Consider the following 26,582-nt stretch of genomic DNA (forward strand, 5'->3'; position numbering starts at 1 on the left):
AGCACAGCCCTGCACCCAGCCCCCAGCACCACCCTGCGACCTCCCAGCCACTCCACTGTGTTCCTTGCATCTCCAGCCCTCCACCCTAGCCCCCCGCCGTGCCCAACCCCCAGCCCCCACCGTGTCGCACAGTACAGGCACCCCACACACACGTTTCTCTCCTTTTTACACTTGGCCTCACCAAAAGTTTCTGTGTCCCCCAGGTTCGCCGACCACCTGCACAAGTTCCATGAGAACGACAACGGGGCAGCGGCTGGTGACTTGTGGCAGTGACACCCGGGGGTCTCCCCCACGACAGTGATGGCTGCATTTCCCACCCCTCCTTGCTCAGCTGCTTTTAATGACTTAGCTGTCCCTGGAGAATCCCCCACAGAAACTGCCCTTCTCCTCTGTCCAACAGCTGCCAGAGGTCCCAGGTCCCCTCGGGCCCCCTTGAAAGAATGTCTGAACTACATCAGGCCCCTAGGTCCAGATAGCCCCTAATGCCTGGCCAGGCTGAGCCAGTGGGGCCCCCTTAGGCCCCACTTCAGGCTGGTGACCCAGCCTGGGCTCTGCCCACAGCCTGACCTGTGGCCCTGGTGGCAGAGGACCCTAGCTATAACACTGATTGATTCATCACTGATTCTGGCCAAGGTTAATCCAGTTTGAATTCTCCGGGCCTATCTGCACCAGAGCTCTGGTACCCCTTAGGCTCCCCTAAGACCTGCCCCCCTACAAGAGGTTTAAGGCCCTTCCTTTCAGGCCAGCGTGCTTTTGAGTCCAACCTCCCACCTGCCTTTGTCACTGACCCCACCTCCCAGAGGACATAAGTTTGACAAGACTTTGTCTGCTTACCACCCCACCCCAAGAGGGGGAGCCCCAAGTGTGGGGCAGTTTCCATTACCCACTCCCTGTCCCCAGATACATGTGATTTCTGCTTTCTTCTTTAGCAAGATATTCTGGTTTCTAGGTGAGGAAGAATCTCCATGAGCCGCGCATGTTCCAGGCTCTTCAGACCCAAAGACTGGTCTGAGCAGCCAAGTGTTTCTTGGCCAAGCAGAAGTGGCAGTGGGCTATCCTAGCATAGCCACCTCTCAGGGCCACTGGCAGATCTTCCTAAGTTAGATTTGCGCTTGCATGTTTAGCTTTGCCCATTTGGAATAAACCATGGTTGCAGCCACGCTGGTGCCCATGCTCTGTGACTCTGGAGCTCTGGGACACTGAGGGGACTGGAGGCTGGTGCGCCGGCTGCACCACTCCTGAGAGCTGGGACTGGACCTCAAAACTGGTCTGTTGATGTGGGGCACGACCACATAGGACATCTCTCTCCCTCTTCCTGTTCCCAAGAATCCCATGAGTGGGTCCAGAGCCTTGCTGAAGTCCAAACTCACAGTGTCTGAGTTCTCTCAAGCAGACAAGCAACCACAATGAAATGGCAAATCCATTCCTTTACTCAAAAACCTCCTGTCAGGCAGTGGTAGAATGTATGACGTATCTTGGATCCACGTCAGCTTGTGGGGAATCCCTGCTTCCCTTTCTGTGTGCACCAGAGCCGCATCAGGAGCATGCCCCTTTCCCTTGAAGCCCATGCCCACCAAGCCCCCTGAGCACCAGCCTTGCCTGGGGACTCCTTTGAGCCACAGGTCTGGGCTGCCTCACCCCAGGCCAGCCCCACTCACGTAGCCCCCTCACACCCAGGTGGAGGAGCACTTCCTCTTGGTCTGTCATGGTTGGCATTACCGCACTATCCAGGTGACCCCCAAGGCTGGCTCCAAACCCACTCCCACTCTGCAGTCCACCAGGCCGGAGTCCCCTGTGCTATCTCGGCTGAGTTTTAGTCCTGAACAGTCTGGAATTTGTGCATCACAAAGAGGTACATCACAAAGAGGAGCCCCACTCCCATCCTCCCTCATCATCTGCCCCATCAGAACTTCCTCCAAGGCCCCAGAGCTGCCTGTCCTCAGATACCCAGGATGGACCTGTCCTCCCTGACTCTCCTTCCGGTCCCCCATGACAGCTGCTCTTGGCCAACCATGGGTCTCCCTCCCCGCCCCAAACCTAGGCACTTCCACATCTCCTGTTAGTTCCTCCTTGTGGGCTGGAGTCACCAGGCAGCAGCCCCTCCTCACTTCCTCCTCCCTGGGGATCAGAGCGATTGGCCTGCTCGGGGCTTCACATGCCAGGACTTCCTCTGGCCACTGACAGCGCACCAGCAGAGCTCAGCCCACAACTCTGAACCAGGTTAGTCCACTGCGGGCCAGACTCACCCTTCTCCCAGGAGGGTGGGGTCCACAGCCCTGTGACAGGGTATAGAGCCTTCCTCTCCCCCACCCCCACCTCACCCTTCTGGCCTCATTCATAAGTGTCCTGGTTCCCAGCCAGGCCTCCAGGTCTGTGTGGAGCTCCAATCGATGGCTGGACCACCGCCTAAGCTTTCATTAAGTGTTTGCTGGCCATGTCCTGCTGGGGCAGCAGCTGGTGTGTGTGTGGCAGGGAAGGGACTAGGTAGCAGGGCCTCCGACGAGGCTGCCTTGCTTCAGCGCCCCTGTGGAAGGCAGCACCAGGGCTGGCGGGCCCCGGGCGAGAGCTCCAGCCAGACTCCACCTCCACTTGCCCAGGGCTCCTCTCTAGGCTCCACCCTTCATCTGTAAGATGGGGATAAAAACCCTTGCCTGTCCTGCTTCCTGGGAAATTAGAGATGTGAAATGGCTTTGGTTAAAGGGCTCTCTACAAAGGTCAGAGGTCACTATGGGTGGGGGATGGCAACAGATGGAGGCTCTCCCTGCAAGAAGGGAGACCACAGAACTGCCAGAGGTGAGAGCAGGGAGAAGCTGACCTAACCCCCTGTAGGGGCTACGGGCTTGGGCCAGGGAGCAAGAAGGGAGAGGAGGGGAGAAGGCACTCAGGGACCCTCACCCACCTTTCCCCAGGAGCAAGCAGTAGGTCACATCTCTGAGTGGCCCCTTGCACACTTCTGCTCACACCGATGCCACCCTCTCTTCTGGGTCCCCTTCCAGGCCTGCTGGAGCCCCTGCACCTCTTCTGGGAAGCCTCCAGGAGGCCCCTGGTGCTCCCGGGACCAGTGGGACTCTGTTTTCTTAGCCCAACTTGTCTCTGACCTAGTCTAGGCCCAGTTCTGGAGCCCAACAGGGGTGAGAAAGCCAGGACTGTGCCCCCATCACCCCCGTATGACCTCTGACAGCTATCCGGTGGCATCAGTCTCCCTGTCACGTGAAGGTTGGGAGGTGCGGGTCGTCTTCAAGAGATCTTCCCTATCCTGTGGCCCCGCGCCGGGAGGGCTGGAGGGAGGGGGCGTGCTCGCCCTCGGAATTTATGAGAACCAGACGTCGACTTCCACTTCGTTGCGACATCTGGGCCTCCTCGAGGTTCCCACTGTCCCCGCGGCAGAGGGTACGGCCACAGCAGCGGCCCCCACTGGGCGCCCGTCACCAAGGGGCGCTCCGAGGGCGTCCACGCCCCATACACCGCACCATGCAGAGCCCCCGCCCGGCCCCATCATCCGCGCTCCCGGAGTCACCAACCCGGGACCTCTGCCACGGGGAGATTCTGGCGCCTGGCCCGGGACCGGCTCCGCGACACAGGGCCCCCCGGCCCAGATGGGGCGGCTCGGGGCCAATGCCTAACCCTTCTGGGACCCAGGGCAGGGCGATCCCGGCCTCGCCGCCTCGGGGAAGAAGCAAGAACCGGCCTCGGGCGCAGCTCAGGCTCAGCGAAGGGCGGGAGGCGCGGCGGGGCGGGACCGGCGCGGCGCGAGGCGGGAGGGGGCGGGGCCGCGGCGGGGGCGGGGCCGGCAGGCACGCGCCGCGCGGGCGGGGGGCGCAAGGAGGAGCGGGCGGGGCGCGCGCCGCGCGGGGCTGGGCTCGGAGCGCGCGGAGCTCGGCAGCAGGGAGAGCCGCGCAGGGGCCGCGCCGAGACCGCGAGGAGCGCACGAGCCCTGGAGGTTGTGGGCCAGGGAGGGAGGAGCCGCCGCCGCCGCCGGCTCCTGCCCGGAGGGAGCCCAACGCGCCGCCGGCCATGAGCCGCCGGGCCCCGGGAGCCCGGCCGCGGTCCGGGCAGCGCTCCGCCGGCGCCCCGGCCCGCGCGGCTGCAGCTGCGCGCCTGTAGGTACGGCCTGCTTGTCCTCAGTTCCCCGTCCCCTGGTTCCTCACCCCCAGCCCACGTCTGTCCCTGAGGGCGTGCTTGTGTGTGCGCACCGCTGCCCCGGGGAGCGCGGCCGCACGCGCCCTGGTCCGCGCGTGTCGTCTTTGTGTGCGCGGGTGGGAGGAGGGAGGGTGCGCGAGGGAAGGGATGCGTCCGCAGCTGGGATCGGCTCCCCGATCCCCATCCCGGGCTGAGCGGGGAGTGGCGGGAGGGGCCGAGCCACCCCCGGAGCAGCTGCGCCCCCGCCCCCTCTTAGGGCCCAGGCCAGGCGGTGGGGCGAGCGCAGCGGGCGCCCTGGAGGAGGGGTCTCTGGCTGGGGGGAGGGGGCGCCCAGGTTCCTTCCCTAGGCTTGGGGGGGGGGCAGTGTTCAACCTAGAATGAGGGTGAGGACCATGGGCTGGTGTCAGGAGGTACCCCAGCCGGGCCACATTGTCCGGACCGGCACGCCCTCCGTTTGGTCCGAGCCCCCTTTCCTACGGCCACTCTTCCCGACCCGCCCACCCGGGGAGCTCTCCAGCAGCCCCGGTTAGTCGGGAGGATCTCCGAGGGACGCTGAGAGGCCGGCGCCTTTAAGAAGGGGCGGGTTCGTGCCCTCCATTCAGGCCCTTCGGCTCGGCCATTGATGAACCTGCGGACCATTGATGAACCTTCGGGCAGCTCGGGGCCCGGAACCGTGCCAGCCCAGCGGGCCGAGGTCGGGCAGAGGCAGGGACCCATCCGGGTCCCTGCAGCTCCCGGAGTGGGATCTCTAGTGACGGGGTCCTCTCAGGACCCATACAGGGCGGTCTGGGCAGCCTTAGTAACTGTGAATAAGCCTGTGAGTATGAATAAGCCTGAATCTACATTCACACCAAGTTGGTGCAGGGGAGAGCCTCAGGGTGGGCTGTCAGACCTGGGTTGGCCCCTACCTCTGCCCTCTGTGCCACCATTATCCACCCTGTAATATGGGGATGGTGTTGCCTGCCTCCTAGCTGGGTGGCTAGCAAGAGTTGCCTCTCTGACCACGGGGCGAGAGAGCACCTCTGGAAGGGCAGGGGAGCCGTGGGGAGTGGTTTCCCCGAGAGGTTTTGGCTGCCTCTGGCCGGGGCAATGATCTGAAGCCCCCTACTCTGCCCCACTTTGAACAAATCTCTTCCCTCCTGGCCTCCTCTATCCAGGAAGCCACTGGTTGGGGGAGTGACCTAGAACTTTCCAACTGCAGGAACTTTGGGAGAGGTCTAGCAGCCGCAGCAAGTACCCCTTAGGCTGTATGGATCAGGGTGTTCATGAGGGTCTCAGAGGCATTTTCCCACCAGCTTCTTCCTTCTACTGTCCTCCCTAGAGGCCTCTCCCACCAGTGTCAGGGAACAGCCCCACTCCCTGGATGGTGTGAATGATGGTGGACAAGAGCTTCTGATGCTGCTTAGTTGAATGGTTCCAGGTAATCGAGGGTTAATGAACATGCTTTTCTTCTTACTTTTATTGTGAAAAACCTGTCTAAAGTTTCTAAACCCCTCTTCCCTACTTAGTGTGGGTCTCCTGGAAAGGAGTCCGGAACACACACCCAGGGGTGGGCTTCCCTTGGGGGTGTTTGAGGTGAGACCCCCACCCAGGTGGAGCCTGGGGCTCCCAGGGCTGAGCTTTCGGTTTCCAGCTGACTGGGGCCAGGCTAAGGGCATCAGTGCTGTTTCTCATGTAATCTTCACAACAACTCTGTGGGTTTGGTTCTATTATTATCCCCAGTTTACAGAGAAAGAAACAAATTAGGGAGGTGAAATGACTTGCCCAAAGTCATGCAGCCGACAAGCCAGGCCTCCAAACCACTTCTCCCTGACAAGAGCCTGAATCTTACTCCTTGCACTGTCTGCCCAGCCTTTGTAGGGAATTGGGGACTTAGGTGCTTTGGGCCTCCTGGCTGCTGTCCCCATGGGGTTCTGGTCCAGTCTTGGAGCCTGCCTTCCCCACCTCATTCTCACTTTCCATGTGGGGCCACAGGGGTGGTCAGAGCTCTGGGGCCTGGAGAGGTTTCTCTTCCCTCCACACCTGGTAGGGTCTGTTGTTATGCCTGTGCCCTGTCTCAGGGGATAGCAGGTGTGACTCCTCACTGTGAGGTCACAGCCCGCACCTGTTTGGGCAGAGTGAGGCAGGGTGCAGGGGTACATGTTTGGCTCCTGTGGGTAAAGCAGGGTTTGGGCTGCATTCTCCAGATACATCTGACCCTCTGAAGATAAAGCCCAGCTGGGGCGGGTATAACAGCTATTTGGGGGCTCACAGTCTGGTGGAGATAAGACACAAGCCATGTGGTGTTGTGGAGGGGCAGGGGGTCAAGCAATGGTGGGGCAGGGACAGGATACAGGGCATTCTGAGGCCTCCATAGGCCCAGGGGCCTACCAGCTATTGGGGCAGAGGAGTGGAGGAAGGTGGGGCAGTGCCAGGCTAGGTGCTGAGACTTCGAGCAGAGAGCAAGCAGGGGTTGGAGGAAGAGGATGTATTAGGACTTGAGTGTGGTGAGTTTGAAGTACCTGGAGATCAGCCAGGCTGGGAATTAAGGAGTGCAGAGAAAGACCCAGGGAAACTTGATAAGCACCTCCAATGCCGAGTTCTGGGATGCTCAGCACTGAAGGGAGCCACCGGAGGTCTCAGTTAGGAATCACTGGTATGTGTGTCATGAAAAAGCCAGAGGCAGACTGGTGGGCTGGGTGGCAGGGATTGAGGGTGGCATCCTGCAGGTTTGTGGGGGCTGAGCCAGGGTCCAGGTGAGGTCCGTGACAATTGAGAGGCTGCAAGGTGCGGGCCAAGGCTGAGAGGGGGCACTTCTGCCCTGCAACCCAAGAGGGCAGGATGGTGTGGGAGAGAACAGGGCCAGTGTAACTGGAGCCAGTCCAGCCTGCTCTCCACCTATGGACCCTAGCCAGTAACTGTCCAGCACCGGGTGCTCCTGAAGGAGGATGGGCCTACCTCTTGAGCCTCCATGCCCTGGCTTAGCTTGTTGTCTTGTAGGGCCCAGTTCTGGAACTTCTGCCCCCCAGCCTCTCAGAATGCCTCCTCCTCTAACAGTGGGCATCTCTTTTCCCGAAGGAGGGACTGCATCCCCCCGCTGTGCCCTCGGAGGGGGAGCTACCAAGGAAGAGGTCCCTGCTAGGAAGAGCATTTGCTCCAGAAAGGGACAGATCTGGAACTTGGCTTGCGCTCCCCTCTAGCTCATTCTGCAGCCCTGGACCCACCTGTATGGCCTAGACACATAGTGGGAACCAGTACAAATCTAGTGAATGATGAACTAGTCACCTCCTCGCCAGATCTGCTTTTCTTCATCCATGCAATGAGAGAAACCTCTCTTTCCCACAGGGAAGAAGTGAGGGGTGAAGGGTTTTTAACAGGGGCATGGCACAACTGGATGTACATTCTGGGAAACTGCCTTTCGCCACACTGTGGAGCCTGGATTAGCCGGGGGAGGGGAGGGGTGGAGGAAGGTCAGAGAGAAGGCCTCTGCAGCCATCTGCCCAGAGCAGTCACAGGGAAACAGGGAATGGATGACAAATGTTTAGGAAGTAGAAGCAGAGGAGCTTTGATTCTTAAACTACTTATTTAATCCTCATGACAGCCCTGTGAGGCTGGTGTTGCTCTTACCCTCCATTTTAACCAATGAGGAAACTGAGGCCATAAGAGGCCAAGGGGTCCCACAGCCAGGAAGCAGGGGAGCTGGGATTCAAACCCAGACAGTCTGGCTCCAGATCTCAGGCTTTTAACCGCTCCACTGTCCCAGCGTGTCAAATGACCAGATGTGCACGTAGGGAGACGCCCAGGCCATTGGGTCCCCTGGGACTGAGAGCCTGCAGAGCCAGCAGGGCTTGTCAAGGTTGTGTGTGTCAGTAAAAGCGAGGGGGCTCAGCAGAAGGGCTCCCACCCTCCAGAGGTGGCAAAGGCTGAGAGTTGCGAGAGGCATGAGGGCGTACTGGGCGCAGAGTGGCTCTTACGGCTGCTTCCCAGTGACGTTCCCCAGAGCAGGCCTCACCTCAGATGGGGAAATAAACCTGTACATGAGAACAGAGATGCTCGGTCCCACTTCACAGCTGTGGAAACTGGTGCTCAGAAACGCCAAGACCACTGTGTGCACCCCTCCCACTCACCCATACAGGGCAGCTTCCCAAGGGCTCTTAATCCACACCTGTCCCTGTGACCACAGTGACCTCACTCCCAACCCCCCCCCCCCACTCTGCAGCAAAGCCCCAGCATATTCAAGGGTGTTAAGACCAGAAACCAGACCTGCCTTCTGCCAGGGTCATGAGATGAGTGCAGATATTCTTGGGGGGAAGGGTTGGAGAATTCCAGCTACATCCTCACTCTGGTGTGAGGCCCCAGTTCCGAGCCTGCCCTGTGGGGACAGTCTCTGGGGAGGGAAGGGGAGGAGTGGGTGGACTTGAGAACCAGCGCCCAGGTACCCCACAGCGAACCAGAGAATGTGGCCTGTGTGTTCCCTTCCTTCATCGCAGGGGAGAGAAACCTCGTGTGCAGGCAGAGGATGGAAGTCACTCCAGGCTGGAGGGATGGCCTGCCCAAAGGTGGTCTGCGTGCTGCATGGGGAGCAGTGCAGAGAGGGAGCTGGAGGGGTGGAAGGGACTGTCCCACAGAGGCCAGCAGAATGGAAGGGGCCTTCACTGTAAAGCACGACGCTGGGTGGACCAGGGCTGGCCAATGCCCCTGAGGTCTTGAGAAGCACAGAGGACAGAGGATGTGAGCAGTCATGGTTAGGCAGCTTCCCAGAGGGTGGTGAAGGAGAGCAGAGTGAGGCCTTGTCTCCTCTTCTTATGTTGGGGGCCCCAAGGGTTTCCCCATAGGAGAATGGTTCATTGGAGGGGGTCACTGCCCAGCCCAGAACAGAGGACCCTTAGTTCCGACCATCTCCCCCTGCCGCGCTGGGTTGTTGGGGTGCTCCCCTGAGGACAGAGCTGAGTGAGGGTGCAGGAGAAAGCGCGGGGGGGGGGGGGGGGTGGGTTCCTGGCAGCGGAGGGTGCTGTCTGTGTCTTGTTTGGGAGCAGCCGCCAGGCAGCCTTTCCAGGTGCTGGGGGCCTAGTTCGCACTTTCTCCGGGGCTCCGTGGCCTCCTGTGGTGGGAGGGCGCTGAGGAGGGGGGCTCCCCGAAAGCCGAGCCCCGTGGCCCCAGCACGGTGTGGGCGGGGCTGCTGCGTCCCCGCCCCCTGGGCCACCGCGCACTGCGCCAGATCGATTGGTCGTCGGCCCATTGGCGGGGGCGGCGAGGCGGCCTCATCAATATTTTAAGGAATGACCCGGCCGTGGGGTCCGGAACTGCGTGGGGACTGAAGACTGGCCTTTTTTTTTCTCTCCTTTTCCAATTGTCAGCGCTATTTTTGCCCGAGGCTGACCGCCCGGGGTCTCCCGTCTGGGTTCCTGGCTGTGGTGTTAGGAGAGGCCATGGCTTAGAAAGACAATGAGCAGGGACTAGATTAGGCTACGCCTACCCCCTCCATCCCCTCCCCCTACTCCATCCCCTGCCTTACCCCGTTGAAGCCTCATCCCATCCAAGACGGGAACAAAAAACCTTCCTTTTTCCAGGAGGAGAAGCCAGACAGCCAGCGCCTAGAAAAACCCAGGGGTGAGGAACTGGGGGGGGGGGGTCTGCCCAGCCAGTGCCCCGCGGGAGGGCAGCACCTGCTCCCTGGCCCAGCCCTCAGAGAACAAGCCTGTGGAGGTGAGAGGCAACCCCCTACCTGCCCCTGGCCCCAGTGGGGTAACATCTGGGCCCCAGTCTTCAGTGTCCAAGGGCCATTGCTAATGCATTTGAATCAGGGGCCCCTACAGTCCACTGTTCCAGCACCCTTTTTTCTGATGGGGAAGCTGAGGCCCCAGGAGACTGAGGACCTAGCCCAAAATTCAGCCCAGATCTCAGTGACAGCACTGATCTGATCCGCAGGTCTTTTCTGGCATCCTAGGGCCATAGTGGGAAAGCTGGGATGCTGACCACAGAAACAAGAGGGTCAAGGGCCACCGGGATGATGGGAGCTCAGGGTGGAGGGTCAGTGGAAGAAGAGAGGGTTCTATACAGTCTAAAACACAAGGGGAATTTGAATTATTGGATGAGTGAGAAGGATGGTCCAGGCAGGAGAATGACACAGGCAGAGACAGAGGTAGGGACCCACAAGGAGCCACTGGAGGAGGAAGAGCCTGAGGCCTGCTGGATTCAACTCATAAACCTTCCAGACCAGCCGGGCAGTGGGGGCAGGGGTGAGGTGGTCCACTGTGGTCCCCTCCCCCTCAGGCCCTACCTTTCTCACATCTGGATTCATGGTCACCTGTACAATGACACAGGGCTCTGTCTGGTTGTCAGGGCACTGCCTGATCCCTGGAGTGGGCTGGCCCAATCCAGAGATTAGGGGAGCCCTGGCCCTGCCCTGTACTGCACACGGACTGTAATATTGCACAGACCACTTCCTGTGCCATCCTTCCAGGGAGGGTGGTCCTCATTTTCATTTTTGAAGTGAGGTGCAGAGGTTTGGGGTGTGGTCAGTGTCACTCGGGAAATCAATGCGGTCAGACCTTGCACCCAGGTCAGACAAAGTCATTGTATTTGGTCACCTCCCCAGTTCTGGCCCCAAGGGCAGTAGGGGACAGCATATCCCTGTCCCTGCCCTGGCTGAGCTTTCTTCCCCATGGCTTACGGCCTCCCCTCTGCAGAGAGCCATGTCTGGGCCTCAGTCTCTCCATCTGTGATTAGGTGTGGGGTGCCCTGCTGGCCCTGCTGCTTGGTGACCCTTACCTCTGGTTGCTCATCCCCTGTTTCTTCTGTGTGGCCCAGGCTGGTCCCAAGGGACACTGAGGGCTGCTGTGCCAGGCATCAGGCCCTTGGGCTCCTAGCCAGCCATCAGGGTTGGGGAGGTGAGGTCACACCGGGTTTTCCCAGCCAGCAGGAAGAGTGGGGAGGGACAGGGATTGATGCCTGAGAACCCAGCACTGGGGCTGACTTCCTGCCTGCCCCATGTGGGGGCATAATTATCTCACACAGGGGCATCTGTGCCTTGCCTTCACAGGCTGCCATGTCACCCATTCTGACCCCCCTAGTGACCCCAGTGGTACAGGGGGAGAGGTGGCCAGTGTACGGAGAACTGTCCTGCTGGATAAGTGAGCTTGGAGCACATGGATAGGGCCTAATGTGATTAGCTGCAGCCCCACCCCCACCCCAGGAAATGCCACACCCCCAGGTCAGGCTAAGGCCTTGACCTGGGCCCTCCACCTTCTCTGGAGGCCGAGGTGATGGTGGTGGTGGTGGTGATGATGGTGGTGGCAGTGGCGGTGGCAACAGGTGTATTCCTGCCTCCACCCCCAGGGGAAGGAGCAAGTGCCAAGAGCCTGGGATTTGACTCAGGCCTGCCTTCTGCCCCGAGGAGTGGCTGTGGCACATGGGGAGACAGACATGGAAACAGACACTAAAGCACCCTGCAACTGGCAACTTGCTAGAGGGACGTATGGGAGGGGACTATGTTTGCTCAGAGGAGATGCCTGTGCCAGCCTGGGCAGGGGAGGTGGGGAGCTCAGGGAAGGCTTCCTGGAGGAGGTGGCCCATACGTTAATTATTGAAGGGTGAGTAGGAGTTAGGTGAAAAGAGGAGGACGAGCAGAGCAGGAAAGAGGTCAGGCATGAGCAAAACTCATGGTGCCTCAGCCCATATTCTCTCCTTACCCTCGTGGACTCTGAACACCAGCACCCTGTAACCCCCAATTGTCCTGATACGCTCTGCCTCCAAGTCATTGCTCAGGCCCGCAGCACCCTCTTCCTGCCCTGTGCAGACATGAAGCCCAACACAGGCCCCCCACACACACCTTATTTCCCACCTCCACCCCTGGTGCCCTCCACCGCCATACTAGAGCAGGGTCTCAGAGGAGACCAGCTGGTTTGGAAACCTGTCCTCAGTGCTAAGTGGCCTCATCGGGTGGTCCTGTTTCCTCCCGGGAGCTGTCCTGTGGTTATTGACTGGAGATTGATGGCCAAAGTTGCCCCAAGGAAAGGGAATCCCCGTGGGTGCCCTATGGCCCAGAGTCCCTGTGAGCAGATCAGTTCACAGAAGTGGGGCGGCTATTTTTACCTGGCGTTTAATTACAGGGTTTGCCTCCCAGAGGAGAGATGAGATGGTGCTCCCGGGAGCTGTGAGGGAAGGGCATGCCAGGAAACATGGGAGCCTGGGAGGGCAGGTGAGGGCACGACCCTTCACCTCCGTTCCTTGGAAGGATGATCCCTTCTCCCCTAACGCTGGGCCAGCCTCCTCAGACAGGGGCTCCCCAGGGCAGGGCTATATCACCCCATTTATTCTCCACTGGTCATTTTCACCCTGGCCAGGATGGGGGGGGAGCATGCACACAGCAAGCTGGGTCTGTCCCCCTAGGTGTGACAGCCACCTCAGGGGATGAGGAGGCAAGGCCCCCAACGGACTGACTGGACACACATCATGTTTAGCCATCCAGAGTGGTGAAGGGTGGAGGGGCCGGGAATAAGGACTAGGAAGCTGGGTGAGGAGGCAACTGGGATTCCTGGGTTGGGGCCTTTTCAAGAAGGTCAGATGTGGATGGGAGCACTGGAAGGAACAGGATTCCAGGAGGCGGGAATACCAGTGTGTGGGCCTCTGTGACAGAAGTCCTGAAGAAGCAGGGCTTTCAATGCTAGTACAAAAAACTGCTCATACTTGATCCACAGTGGGGGTGACGCCTGAGTCCTGGAGTCATGCAGACCTGGGTGAGAATCCTGGACCTGCCTTGTCACTCACAAGCTGTGTGTCCTTACCCAGCTGGGACAAGCCTGGTGTGCCAACCATATTCACTTGTTCATTCAGTGTTTACTGAGCACCTGCCGTATGCCCAGCACGGGTGACATAGCCACTTAGGACTGTCAAAACCTCCACCTTGTGAGACTGGCATTCTCGGGGAAGGGGCAGAGGAGGACACACTCCTGAGCAAGTACATGTATGCAACGGCCAGCAGCAGCATGGACAATGGAGGAAAGAAAGCAGGCAGCAGGCACAGAGCACGGCACAGGGTGGAGAGGGAGCATTTATGATTCTCAGTAGTGAGGTCAGGGAAGGCTGTCGGACAAGACGATGTTTGAGCAGAAACCTGAAGGAGGCGAGGGAGGGTGGGGGAAGGGCAGCCAGGCTTGTGCAAAGGCCCTGAGGTGGGAATGCGGCTGGCACGCTTCTGGGAGGGCAAGGAGGCAGGTGCAGCCAGGGGAGAGTGGCAGGAGATAAGCCTGGAGAGGTAAATGGAGGCACACTGTGTCAGGCCTTGGGGGCTGTGGGTAGGACTTTGGCTTTTACTCCAAGTGTAATGGGAGCCATTTCAGGATTTTGACCAGAGGAGGGACCTGATCTGTCTTATGTTTTAGAAATGATGATTGGGCTCCTGGGTGGAGAATAGACTTAAGTGGGGGTGAGGTCAGGACCAGGGATCCCGTGAAGAAGCTGCTGAAGTACTGCAGGCAACAGAAAGGGTCATGTGGGTCCTGGGACACAGCAGTCTGGATGGGGAGGAGTGGAGGAGAGGTTGGGCTCTCTGCCTGTCTCGGAGACAGAGCCAACAGGATGGCATGTGACTTCTTCTGGTCCGCTAGGCTTTGGGGGCCCTCAGAAGAAGTTACTGAGAAATGTAAGGTCACTGAGGCTCATGGGGATCCCACTTAAAGGCATCTGTCATCCCAGCCTACTCTGCCAGCCCCAGGAGTGGCCTTGGGGTTCCCTGAGACTGCTGTTCGGGAAGAGAACGAAGGCGAGGACTCCCCTGCTGCAGACACCACCCCTGCCTCTGCAGTTGGCTTCCTGTCACATATCCACGCTGCTCGGAAGGCCGCGTGCTTCGGCCCTTAACATGCACACAGAGTCCCGGGGAGCCAGAGGGAGTGGACGGGGGCGCACTGCTCCGAGGTCCCAAAGTCACTGTGCACTCTTCTCACCCTCAGCCGCAGGGGGCTGCCATGGGACGGGAGCCATGAATGGTGCCGCGCCCGGCCCCGCCGCCGCCCCGGTCCCCGTCCCAGACTGGCGGCAGTTCTGCGAGCTGCACGCGCAGGCGGCCGCCGTGGACTTCGCGCACAAGTTCTGCCGCTTCCTGCGAGACAACCCGGCCTACGACACCCCCGACGCCGGGGCCTCCTTCTCCCACCACTTCGCCGCCAACTTCCTGGACGTCTTCGGTGAGGAGGTGCGCCGCGTGCTGGTGGCTGGGCCAGCGTCGCGGGGGGCGGCCGATCGCGCCGACGACGCCATGGAGCCAGAGCCGGCGGGGACCGCGGCCCTCAAGGCGGCGGCCTACGGCCACTCGCGGAGCTCGGAGGACGTGTCGGCGCACGCGGCAACCAAGGCCCGCGTCCGCAAGGGCTTCTCGCTGCGCAACATGAGCCTGTGCGTTGTGGACGGCGTGCGCGACATGTGGCACCGGCGCGCCTCGCCCGAGCCCGACGCCGCCCCGCGCGCCACGGAACCCCTGGCCGAGCCGCGCGACAAGTGGACGAGGCGCCTGCGGCTGTCGCGGACGCTGGCGGCCAAGGTGGAGCTGGTGGATATCCAACGTGAGGGCGCACTGCGCTTCATGGTGGCCGACGACGCAGCCGCGGGCCCGGGGGGCGCCGCCCAGTGGCAGAAGTGCCGCCTGCTCCTGCGCAGGGCGGTGGCCGGCGAGCGCTTCCGCCTGGAGTTCTTCGTGCCTCCCAAGGTGAGTTCCTCCCCCCACCTGTCGCGTGGGCACAGCTGCATCGCTTATTCTGGTTGACGGGATGGAGCACGTGGTGTCAGGAGCCTGGTAGGTGGGCTTAGCTCATGGACAAGTCGCCCCTTCAATCCTGTTTCTCCCTCTGCGAAGTGAAAGGCGGCTCTGAGTGCGCGAGGGTTCCGGGGCACTGCTGGGTGTTGTGCAGGAGCCGGGGCCTGCCCTCCTTTCCTCCTCCTCAGCTGGGGCCCCAGGGCTGAGGCCTGCGGGGAGGAGGGCAGGGAGTGACAGTGGTACACTCTTGGGGAGGTCTGTGCCAGGCTCCAGTGCAGCCGCTGTCCAGGTGGCCCCTCTCTGGCCAGGGAAAAGCTAGGCTTCTTTCTGGCTGTCACCAGCGAGGCTGCTCACCTGAGTGCGCTGGCCCCTCCCCCTCTTGGGGGCGGGCCACCAGAACCCCCGGGGCACTTCGGTCTTCTGGAGGGTGGCAAAACTGCCTTGTTTGGAAAGTGGGAATACAAGGATACTTCACAAAGTTTGTGGAAGGGCCGGCCCGTGGCTCACTTGGGAGAGCGTGGTGCTGACAACACCAAATCAAGGGTTAAGATCCCCTTATCGGTCATCTTTTTAAAAAAAAAGGAAAAAAAAAAAGTCCATAGGAAGATAGAATTGAAAGATAATACCAATCTTTCCACAAACGTTTCAAAGTACCCTGGTAGCTGTTAACAGTAGCACCCCCTTTCTGAGAGCACACCGTGTGTCCAGCCCTCAGCATGGTGGGCAGTTGCTCATACAAACTCTCGTCCTCCTGGGACCCTGGCAAGGTGAGCACATGGTCCCCAGGTCACAGAAGAGAACACTAATGACTACTCAGAGAGGGAATGTGGCCTGCCCAAAGTCACACAGCAGGTGGGTGGCAGAACTGAGCTAATTATACTCACTACCCCGGTGGTCCTGAGAATGAAAGGAGCGTGGAGGTGGGCGCCCCCTGTGCACTGAGAGGTTTGAGCAGGTGGGAGGTTGTGCCAGGGGAGCAGCTGGCAGTACCCCCAGGAACCACCCAGTCCCCCACCCACCTCAGGTGCACTCTGTCCCAGGTGCCGTCTCAGTCACCCTGAGCCTCTTGGCTCTCTCCACATGGGCCCTGGAGAAGTGACTTCCCAGGAACACACCTACTCTCTGAAGACTTTCCCGCCAAGTCCCAGACCTCCCAGATTTCCCAAGAGCTTTTCACCACTGAAGCCCCCCCACCCTTAGGTCCCTAAGAGAAATCATAGACTGCTAAGCCCAATTCCACTCCTTGTGAGACGGAGACTGAGCCCCATGAGGGGTGGGGCTTACCCGGGTTCACCCAAAGGGCAGGGGCAGAGGCCCAGGGCTCTACCGCCTCCAGCCCTGAGTGGCAGTCACAGCTGCCTGTCTGTAAATAGCGGTGTATGCCGCCCTCAGGGGAGAGGGCGCGGCAGCTGGTGCCCTCTCCTTTGTCCCCGCAGAGCCCGTTAACCACTGATGCAGAAAACAGGGTGCCTGCGGGGTCACTGGCCCTTCCCCAACCTCTGGGGAAGGCTGGTGGGTTCCTTCCCCTTGATCTGGCTTCAGAGCCTGTCTCCATGCAAGTGTTGGGGTATGTGGAGGTATTCAGGGGTGATCCAGGTGAGAGAGTGGATCAGGTTGGGTTTCCCAAATCTGTCTATTCCCAGGAGACCAGCTCCCAGGGTGCATGAGCCCCATGGGACACCCCTGCTGACCCCACCCCACTTCCTGTTCATCCACCCACAGTTCAGATCTCCCCTCGCCTGCTGGAGCCCTAGCTGCACTCTTGGAGCAGCTGGGAGCTTGGGGTCTGCGGGCTCGGGGCCATCTCTGGGGAGCCGTGGACTTTCCCACACACAGCCCTTGATGTCAGAGCCCCATGAGTCAGGTCTCCAGTTTCCAGCTCTTTCACCCCTGCAGGAAGAGTCTCCTGAACCCCAGGTCCACTCATGGCCTGTGGCGGGCCAGTCCTGGGGACCCAAGGAGCAAGGAGGCTGGCTGCCTCCACTGGGGAGCCGCCAGGAAACCAGCACTTGCAGCACTGGATGCAGACTTTAATGGGGGGAGGGCTGGATGTTCTGGAGCCGCAAGGAGGTGATGCTTGGGCTGCATAAGTGTTCAACAGATGGCGGAGGAACCACAGCACCTCCAGCCAGCAGGTGCCCAGCTGAAGGTCCCAGTCCAGGCCATCACTGCAGGCCTGTGTCTGCTCTACCTGGCGCAGGATCGCTGGCCTCACACCATGGTCAGCCAGCACCTCATCTCTGTGCCAAGCCCAGCCCCATGCCTGCTGGATGGTGGCCAGTGCTGCCAGGAATTCCCACCCACGTGCCCGCCAAATGTGCAGCCCTTCCTTTTCCTCCTAAGAAATTCCCTGTCCCAGAGCCCGAGCCCTGCCGGGAATCCCAGTCTTAGGCCAACTCCAGGGGGCCTCAGGGCTGTGGCTGGGAGCTTCAAGGCGGAGAGAGTAGGGCCAGGCCTAGAGTGGCCCTCCCAGGGACCCCTGCCAGCTCACCTTCGCTAAACCCTGCAGCGTTGTTGGGAACACGAGTTCTTTTTACCCACACCTGGTGACAAGACCCTGACCACTCCACAGCCCTGCTCTGGAAAGTCTAGTCTAAAGCAGAAGACCAGCATTTTTTTTTTTTTTAATGAACTAGAATAGAATAGAAAATAGCACACTCCAGCACACACAATAAGGGTAAATATAGTCTGACGGAACGTTTGTTTCATAGGTATTTTTACCTAGGTATATGTGTACTGGGCCACAATGTCAAATGTATTTCTTACTGAGGTCAAAGTCAAAAATGTGAAAACCACAGATCCATTGGGTGCCCTGGGCAGAGGGCAGCCTGGGAGGGCTTCACCCCTCAAGTCTTGGAGGTAGAAGACTCAGATGTCAACCCCAGTTCTGTCCTTGGCTTACTGTGTGACTATAGGAAGAGGTCCCTTTGTTTTTCAGAAACTGCTCCCTCAACTTCCTCATCTGTGAGATGGGGATTAGAACACCTCTGTGCCAGGGTGGCCATAGCAGTCTAAGCTGAGGCCTGCTCTGACACTTGGAAGCAGGGAAGGGTGGAGAGGGTATCCAGAGGCCCTGGGGCCACTCTCTCACTGCCCCTTCCTCTGGCCTCCCAGGCCTCCAGGCCCAAGGTCAGCATCCCCCTCTCAGCCATCATCGAGGTCCGCACCACCATGCCCCTGGAGATGCCAGAGAAGGACAACACCTTCGTGCTCAAGGTGAGGCCACACCCCTGGCTCCACTTCCCAGCCAGCAGCAGGGCAGTGGGGAGGGGGTCCTGGTGGGGCAGGGGTATCAGGACTCTATGACATCTGTTCAGCACATAGCTAGGACCTGAATCCGAGTCTGGGCTTGAGAGCTATGTGCCCCGGGTGTCATCTCCCATCTGGGCTCTTGTTCCCATTTCCTCCTGGGTCTGGGTGAAGCTCATCAGAGTTTCACTTCCTCCCCTCCCTTCCCCCACTGGAGCTAGCGCACGCCCACCCCATGGGCAGGAACTGGTGGCCAGACTGCAGCAGTTATGTAAATGTTCCCATTTCAGGGCACTGGAGTGTGGGAACCGGCTGGGTCCCACAGTAGGCACAAAGGCACTGAGGATGGGCGAGGAGGCACCCCGGTGGTTCTGGGGGCAGCCCATCCTTTTCCCAGGCCACACATCACTGGGGTGGCCTGCTGGGACTGCTGAGGACATGGCTCCAGGCTGCCAGCACTGTGGTCCCTGTGCCTCCTTGAGGATAAGAAGGTGTTTGTGAGGCAGAGTTCCCAGAGAGGCCTGGTGCTGCCCACTCAAAGCTGCATGAAGCCCCCACCCTCTTCCCCAGGCGCCTGGTTGGGTTTATGTTTTTACTGGTCCCTAGTTGTTTAGTCACAAACTCACTTATTTGTTTAGCAAACATTTGCCAGTCCCATACCCTGAGTCACTCCAGGCAGGGACTGAGGACATAGCCCCTGCCCACCTGGCATTCTCATCTGCTGGGTGGCCACGATGCTGCTGGTTATGCTCAGGAGCCCAGGCAGAGGAGCTCATCTGCCAGCCCTACTCATGGCCTCAGTTTCCCCATCTGTTCAGAGAGGCATTAAAGATGGTCTCCAAGGACCCTCCCAGCTGAGATGCTGAGTTCAACAAATGCATTTTTTTTTAATTTTAACATTTACTTGTACATATTTGTGGGGTACAGTGTATCCTTTCAGTGCATGTATATACTGCGCAATGATTCACTTAGGATAGATAGCACAGTTTTGTATGTGTTAGTCTACCACTTCTCCTCCTCCCTCACAAACCTCCTCCCCTAATAACTGCATTTTGACAGAGGTGCATGACAGAAAGCTGAGAGCACTGTGCCTGGGCATCCCAGAGACCTGGGTTCAGGTCCCAGCAATGCCACTGGCTTCTTGTGTGACTTAGAGCGAGTTACTTGGCCTCTCTGACCCTCAGTCTTATCTTCTATAAAATGGGGGTAATACATTGCCTCCCTCACAAGGTGTGGGGAGGAGTTGATCAGATAACATAGTGTAGGATTACACTGGCCTGGCCCCAGCAGCTGTGTTCTCCTACTCTCTACCCCTTTGATGGCTGCTTATCCCAGGGCAAGGCCACAGTAGTACAGTCCTAGGCACTAAGGCATATGACCACTCAACTCAGTGTGCTGGGTCGGCTGGCCTCTCTGCTTGACTTGAACTCCTTCTCTGGGCTGCGAGGTCACGGGATGGGAATGCTGGGCCACCCATCCCTCCCCCAGACACTATGGCTTCCTTAGAGGCTGCATCTCCAGGGCCTGAGGACCTGAGGCCAGGGGGTCTGGATGTCACCTCCAGTGGTGGGTTCAGGAGGGAGGGGCAGCTGAGAGTGTGGGCTGCTGGTTCCACCCCGGGACCCTGGCCTTGGTTTGGAGTGTGCCCAGTGGTGACCCCACTATCTTCCTTGCCACTCACACCCTCGAGCCCTGGTAAAAGGGGTAGGATGAGCCACTGGAGCCATTCTGGCCATTCGTCCCGGGGTCTGGAGCCCCCTGCTGAGGGTGGAGGAGGTTGGAGTGCTGGCTGTGGTCTGGACTCCCTCCACCCGTCCTCCCCAGGTGGAGAACGGAGCCGAGTACATCCTGGAAACCATCGACTCACTGCAGAAGCACTCGTGGGTGGCTGACATCCAGGGCTGCGTGGACCCCGGGTGAGTGCCCAGGTGGCCCTAGGATGGGTGGATGGGCCAAGGTGTGCCCTTGGTCCAGCCCTCAAAGGGAGCAGCTTCCTGAGCTCCAGAAACGGGCTTTTCTCACTGCTGTCCTATCCAGATCGGTGCTGGCAAGGATGGCCTGTACCCCCATCCCACCCCCAACAGGCTCTGGAAGGAAGTTGGAGCAAGTCTTGTCCTCACCCGCAGGGGAGCCTCAGACCACTGGGAGATGGGGGCTCAGGGAAGGCGAGCTGGTGGAGGGGCTCTCCTAATCTGAGACTTAAAGAGCAGGCCTGAGCCAGGCCGGGGGGAGGGGAGGGCATAGGACAGCCCAACAGAAGGTGTGGAACTGCACAAGAGCTGGGGCTTGCAGGGAACATCAGGCCTTTCTGGGTAGATGGTGAGAAGGGATTTTGAAGAGAGCTCAGGACGTTGGTAGGTCAGGGGGTAGGGGAGAGCCATGGCTAGTACTAGGCAGAGGGCAGTTCAGGTCAGCCATGTACAGGAAGAGCAGCAGGGAGGTTGGCGCCACAGTCCAGGAGAGATCCCGAGGCCAGGAGTAGGAGGGGCAGGCAGGCCAGCAGGCTGAGCATTTGGCAGCAGCTCTCTGGCTAATGGGGTGAGCCAAGCCCCAGGGGGAGGGGCTGCTGCTTTCTAATTAACAGCTTCATTTAAGGAAGCACAATTAAAGTCCTGGCGCCTCCCAGGCCCCATCCCCAAAGTGGTCATAATTCCTCCCCTGCCACCTTCCTGACCATCTGCTCTGCAGACTCCTTCCCCAGCTCCTGTGAAGGTGAACCTCACTTTGCAGAATTTTAGAGCTAGCAGGGTCCCAGACACCTCATGTCGCAGATGGAGAAACAAAGGCCCTGGGCAGGGAGGGGAGCTGCCCAGGCCCTGCCCGCCACCATGCCCCTCTTATCATTTGAAGACCTCCATGAGTCCAGGAGGGGGCAGCCCTTCAGGGTTAGTGGGCAGGGGTCATGTGGCCTCAGGGGAACTGTACACACTTGGAGGCCTCTCTGCATGGCCCAGTCACTCACACGCTGGCCAAAGAGCCAGCTGAGGGTGGGACAGAGGGACATGGAGGCCAGAGAGCTCCAGGTGAGCAGAGGGCAGGATAGGGCTGATGCTGGTCCTGGGACTGGCGGCCACTGCCTTCTCCATGAGCAGCCTGTGGTCCGGGGCTGAGCTGCTTATCAGGACACAGTTGTGCTTTCTCACCTCCACAGGGACAGTGAGGAAGATGCTGAGCTCTCCTGTCCCGGAGGAGGCTGTCTGGCCAGCCACGTGGCCTCCTGCAGCTGTGAGCTCCTAACAGATGGTAGGTGGGGGCAGAGCTGGCCGGAGTAGTGGCGACAGGGTTGGAGGGGGTGAACACTTGGGGTAGAGAGATAAAAGGACATGCTTCTTACCTGCCATTTCCCCAGCAGCAGACCTGCCCCGGCCCCCAGAGACAGTGGCATCTGTGGGTGCAGTGGTGACAGCACCACACAGCCGAGCTCGAGATACCCTCGGAGAGTCCCTGATCCATGTCCCACTGGAGACCTTCCTACAGAGCCTGGAGTCCCCGGGTGGCAGTGGCAGTGGTGGTGACAGCAATAACACAGGTGCCAGTGGGACAGCCTGCTCTCCCTGCCCCTTCTCTCCTGGGCCCCCACCCCCACCATGGGCACCCATGGGCTCCCTCCAGAGCCCTTGCTGAGCCCCAGAAGGTGTGACATATCATCCCACTGGGTCCTTCACACAACTCCACAGTAATTCTGGCTTTTGTAGGCCAGTCTGGGGTCCCGACCCTTCCCGCTGCACCTGGTTTCAATACAGAATTGAAAGGGGTGCAGAGGGTTGGAACCAGGGGTTGGGACAGGAGACTTGATTTGTTCCCACGCTTGCTGCTGACTTACGGAGTGACCCCAGGATAATCCTTCCCCTCTCTGCACCTTAATTTATCTCATATGCTTAACTAATGGGCTGGGTCAGCTTCCTGCCTAGTTATAAAATTATTCAAACAACATTTTACATGTAAAAAGCCAAGATGCTGTCTCTCTTCTCTCATTTATTTATTGCCCCTTCTCTCCTTCCTCCTGCACCCCTCACACTGTCATCCCCTCTCCAGAGGAGGGAGCAGAGCCCGATCCTGAGGCCGAGCATGAGCTGGAGCTCACCAACTACCCCTGGTTCCACGGGACACTGTCACGGGTCAAGGCAGCTCAGCTGGTGCTGGCGGGCGGGCCCCGAAGCCACGGCCTCTTTGTGATCCGCCAAAGTGAGACTCGGCCTGGGGAGTACGTGCTGACCTTCAACTTCCAGGGCAAGGCCAAGGCAAGTGTGCATGGGGGAGGGGGATCACAGAGTGGAGTGACCAGCCCTGGGGGGAGGAGACTGAGGTGGCCCAGTCCTGAGGCCATACCCCGGGAGCAGGCTGCATGGGCATAGGTGTGACCTGATTTCCCATAGGCCAGGCCTGTCCTTGGCCACACTCCTTGAATCACCTGCATCCTTCCCACATCTCTCCGAGGGGTGGCAATCAGCCCTAACCAGGCCTCTCTCTTCTCCAGATGGGGAAGCCACCTACTAGTGGCAAAGCCAACAGAAGGCCAGGCCCTCTGAGAATCTAACTTTGCAAGTCCTTTCGGATCCTGTGCATTGGGGATCACATAGCACTGGGGCCTCTCAGGGTCTCCACCCAGAGCCACCGCAGTGCAGGGCTGGGGTCACCTGAGGCTCTCAGAATGACACCTCCTGCCCCACCCACCCCCAGAGAGCCCCTCTTTTTGCCTGTTCAGATCAGTTCACCAGCTTCTCCTAGGCCCTAGCTCTGGGCCAGACCTGTGCTCAGACAAGGGACAAAGGAGGGAAACACACAGGGCTTAGAAAGCCAGGCGGGAAAGGAGGAGCTGGGCTGGGCAGGGGGCCACACAGGCTGAGGGGTCAGAGTTGGAGGGGACCTTGATCTGAGACATGCAGTAGAGGGAGAATTGTTGAGGTGAAGACGGGTGAGAAGGGTGACTAGGACAGGGCCCAGAATGAGAGGGTGTGACGGTGCCCCAGGTGGCGTGCTCGCAAGGCAGAGAATTGTGCTATAATGACCTACAGTGCAAAGGGAAATGTGACACAAAAGCCAATTTCAGGGGTGACAATGTGGGAAGAAACCTCAGTGCCTCTTCCCCCAATCCCATGTTTCCAGTAAGGACACACCCTCCTGGGACACGATTTCCCATCAGCCTTCACTGGAGGAAGGAGTGCCCCAGAACTCCTGCAGCTGGTGATCAGTGTCTGTGTGCAGGACCCCCTGCTGCCCTAGCCCCCAGCTGGCCCAGCACAGGCCCCCCAGGGGCTCCCTGGGCCTCTGTCCTTGGCAGCATTGGCCCCACCATGAAAGAGGCAGCACCTCCCCCGGGACACCTCCTTGGAAAACAGCCACCCTTACCAATTCCTCCAACAGCCGGGCACTTAATGCTGTCCCTGGTGGCTCACAGTTTACTTCTTGGCCAGCACCATCCCAGGCTGCTTCCCCGAGGGCCTGGATATGACTCGTGCTCAAGCCAAAGGCTAGGACGGTGCCTGACCCACCATCAGGCATGGCGGGGTGAGCAAGGGAGGCGGGCAGTTCCTCTTCTTCCTGGGACAAAACCCAACCTTGAACCTGTCCCTCACCTCTTACCCATCTGCTGTTCTCCCAGGGTGGAGGTGACTGCCCAGGGTGTGATAAGTTAGCGTAGGGTAGAGCAGGAACCCTCACCTCCTGCTTACACATTTCCTGGGAGAGAAGATTACTACCTCCCCAGAGGCAGCTCTTTTCACCTTCAGATCCTAAATGTCTGGAATGTCTTCCAGAAGATTGAGATGCACCTGCCTTGCTTCCACCCACCCCTGGTGCCCAGCTCTGCCCTGGGCCTCTGCACCCAAAGGCCGGGTCCAGATAGGAGGCTGCAGTGGGACCCCACTATGCTGCTCCTCTTAGCTGAGTCCCTGCCCCGGGCTGCCACTCATGCTGCCCAGGTCTGCTCACACTGTCCCTGGCAACTTCTCACCCTGCTGAGTGGCAGAACTCACTCATGGGGCCACCTCCCCCACCCCACACTAGGTGCTTCTCTGTCCTTTATGTAGTGGCTAGGCCAGCTCCCCCTCCTGGGCCTGGGGCCATGCTCATACCCTCAGACACCTCCTCTCTTGCCACACACACCCAGAGACAGTCACTTTTCCTCCTGTGGGACACGTGTTGAGCAAAGCAGGACTAAGCCAGAGACCTGTGGCTCACCACTAGAGACCACAGGCCTGGCTTCCCATCCTGAAGCTCCTGCCTCATGTGGGCCCTGGAGACCCAGAGAGGAAGCAGCCCTGCTGCATGTGCTCCAGGTGCTGCCGCTGCTGCACAGGTGAGGAGCACGTGCAGTCATTCCTCTGGGCTTCGGCTCTGCGGGAGCCAGAAGGCAGACCCCTCGCCTCCTGGGCTGGGGGAATCACACAAACATGAGTTCTCTTCCTAGCTCTGTACTCTGTGACTATGGGCATGTCACTTCCCCTCCCTGGGCCTTAGTTTCCCCATCTCTAATATGGGTGCAGTAATCCCTCCCTTCTGGGGCTTTGAGGGGCCTGGGAGGGAGGGGTGTGAAGGGCAAGGGCCCAGGCACAGTGTGGGTGCTCCCAGCTGGGGCAAGTCGCAGCTTGGCTCTGTTGCCCTCCATTCCCCACCCCCACCACAAGAGTGACCCTACCCGCAGATGGTGCTCATGGGTTAGAGGTCCTTGGGTCTGACACATACATAGTGGCCTTTATGAGACTTAGTCCTCCCACCAACTCCCAGAAGCACTTGCCAAGCAGTTGGCCAGCCCAGGACCCCGCCACTGACCACACCCGCCTATGCCCACAGCATCTACGCCTGTCCCTGAATGGCCACGGCCAGTGCCACGTACAGCACTTGTGGTTCCAGTCTGTGCTTGACATGCTCCGCCACTTCCATACCCACCCCATCCCACTGGAGTCAGGGGGCTCGGCCGACATCACCCTACGCAGCTATGTGCGGGCCCAGGGCCCCCCACCAGGTAAGACGCCCCCACCTGGCGGGTGTGACAGCTCAGAAAGACAGGCGGCCACCCAGCATAGCTAGCGGGTGGGATGATCAGGTCTTCAGGCCCATAGCCTTAGGCGTGCCCCCAACCCCAGCCAATCGGGGCCATCAGGAATGGAGGCAGAAGTGGCAGCCCCATGGCGTCCCGGTCCGGAAGGATTCCCGGCAAAGGGAGCGGAGGGCGCTCAGTCCCGCACAACCAGGGTTCAGCCCAGAGCTGTTGAGACGCAGGCGTCGCGGGGACAGCCAGGGTGTCCCGCATCCGCGGCCCGAGCGCCGTGTGCGCGCTGCCGTCTCGCCATGCCCATTCGGTATCCGAGGAGGACACCCGGCCCCGGGCCCCGGCTCCCGTGGGGCCCCGGCCGCGCCCTCCCTCTCGGGGGGCTCCGTCCCCGCGTCCCCCCGCTGAGCCCGCCGCCCGCCCGTTGCAGACCCGGGGCCCTCGCCCGGCGCCGCGCCTGCGCCCCCCGCCTGCTGGAGCGAGCCGGCCGGCCAGCACTACTTCTCCAGCCTCGCCGCCGCCGCCTGCCCGCCCGCCTCGCCCCCGGCCGCGTCCTCGGCCGCCTCGTCGTCCCCGGCCGCGTCGGGGCCCGCGCCGCCCCGCGCCACCGCCGAGGGCCCGCCGGGCGCGCGCAGCCGCAGCGACAGCGCCGAGCGCCTGCTGGAGGCCGCGGCCGCAGCCGCCGACGAGCCCCCGGAGCCCGCGGCCGGCCGCGCGCGCGCCGTCGAGAACCAGTACTCCTTCTACTAGCGCCGCCGCCCGCGCCGGCGGCAACCGCGAAGCTCTTCAGTGAAGACATGCGTGTTATTAAAGAGCCTGTTTTAGGGACTGCACCCGGCTTTCCTGTCGTCCTTTCTCCTGCCCCGGCCTCGGGCACCACAGGGAGGGCGGCTCCTTCGGCTCAGCGACTGCCTGCTGGGCAGCCACACGCAGGGCCCCCTCCCAGCTCTGTCGTAGGGGACACAGCGGAGGGACTCCCTGTCTGCGCTGGGTCCAAGAGCAGGGCTCAGGGAGGCTGCCCAGGGGTGTAAGGATTGGGGAGGGGGTTAGTGGAGCTGCGAGAGAGAGAGGTGGGGGCGAAAATGAGGGGCGGTGGAAGGTAGAGGCGAGATGAGAGCAGGGGGCATCCCAGGTCACCATGAAGGATGGGGAGGGGCCCTTCAATGCCAGGATGAGGAGTTGTGCCCTGGCTGGGAGAGTAGGGTGGTTTTAGGTCAGTGGAAGCCTGGCAGTGTGGACAGGGTGACAAGATAGGATTTCTGCACATTATTCGTTTGAAGAGTTGAGCAAGTGGAGAGGCTGGATTTCCCACCTCTGACATACACTCTAACTTAGAAGTGGCCTGGAGGAACCCCCCACCCCCATCCCCACCCACGCCTGCCCTCAGGCAGTGCTCCAGCTGTGGCTCCCATGTCCCCAGGCCTTGGAGACACCACCAGCACCCCAGCCCTCAGGCAGTGTTAACTCTGA

At 60.1% G+C, this 26,582-nt stretch overlaps 2 protein-coding genes across 6 annotated transcripts in view; both read left to right on the top strand.

Moving 5' to 3' along the window:
* CUX1 (cut like homeobox 1) overlaps window positions 1-1,159 on the top strand; it is a 349,741-nt gene extending 348,582 nt beyond the window's left edge. For all 3 annotated transcript variants that reach the window (XM_063091589.1, XM_063091590.1, XM_063091588.1), the window contains exon 23: window positions 204-1,159. In XM_063091589.1, the coding sequence (XP_062947659.1) occupies window positions 204-273 (70 nt within the window). In that variant the 3' untranslated portion in view covers window positions 274-1,159. The remainder of the gene's footprint in view (window positions 1-203) is intronic.
* Window positions 1,160-3,841: 2,682 nt separating this feature from the next.
* On the top strand, window positions 3,842-25,945 carry SH2B2 (SH2B adaptor protein 2). 3 transcript variants are annotated; one of them, XM_063089810.1, is made up of 9 exons: window positions 3,842-4,104; window positions 14,073-14,824; window positions 17,987-18,088; window positions 19,946-20,037; window positions 21,273-21,364; window positions 21,471-21,650; window positions 22,157-22,362; window positions 24,914-25,085; window positions 25,543-25,945. In XM_063089810.1, the coding sequence occupies exons 2-9, from the start codon at window positions 14,102-14,104 to the stop codon at window positions 25,860-25,862; spliced, it is 1,887 nt and encodes a 628-aa protein (XP_062945880.1). In that variant the 5' UTR covers window positions 3,842-4,104; window positions 14,073-14,101; the 3' UTR covers window positions 25,863-25,945. The 3 variants fall into 3 exon arrangements, with proteins under 3 accessions (XP_062945880.1, XP_062945879.1, XP_062945878.1); XM_063089809.1 differs by lacking the exon at window positions 3,842-4,104 and adding an exon at window positions 5,489-5,560; XM_063089808.1 differs by lacking the exon at window positions 3,842-4,104 and having other exon boundaries at window positions 21,474-21,650.
* Window positions 25,946-26,582: the final 637 nt, after the last annotated feature.

The sequence above is a fragment of the Cynocephalus volans genome, chromosome 3 (genome assembly GCF_027409185.1).
Source record: "Cynocephalus volans isolate mCynVol1 chromosome 3, mCynVol1.pri, whole genome shotgun sequence".
Classification (NCBI taxonomy): Eukaryota; Metazoa; Chordata; class Mammalia; order Dermoptera; family Cynocephalidae; genus Cynocephalus; species Cynocephalus volans.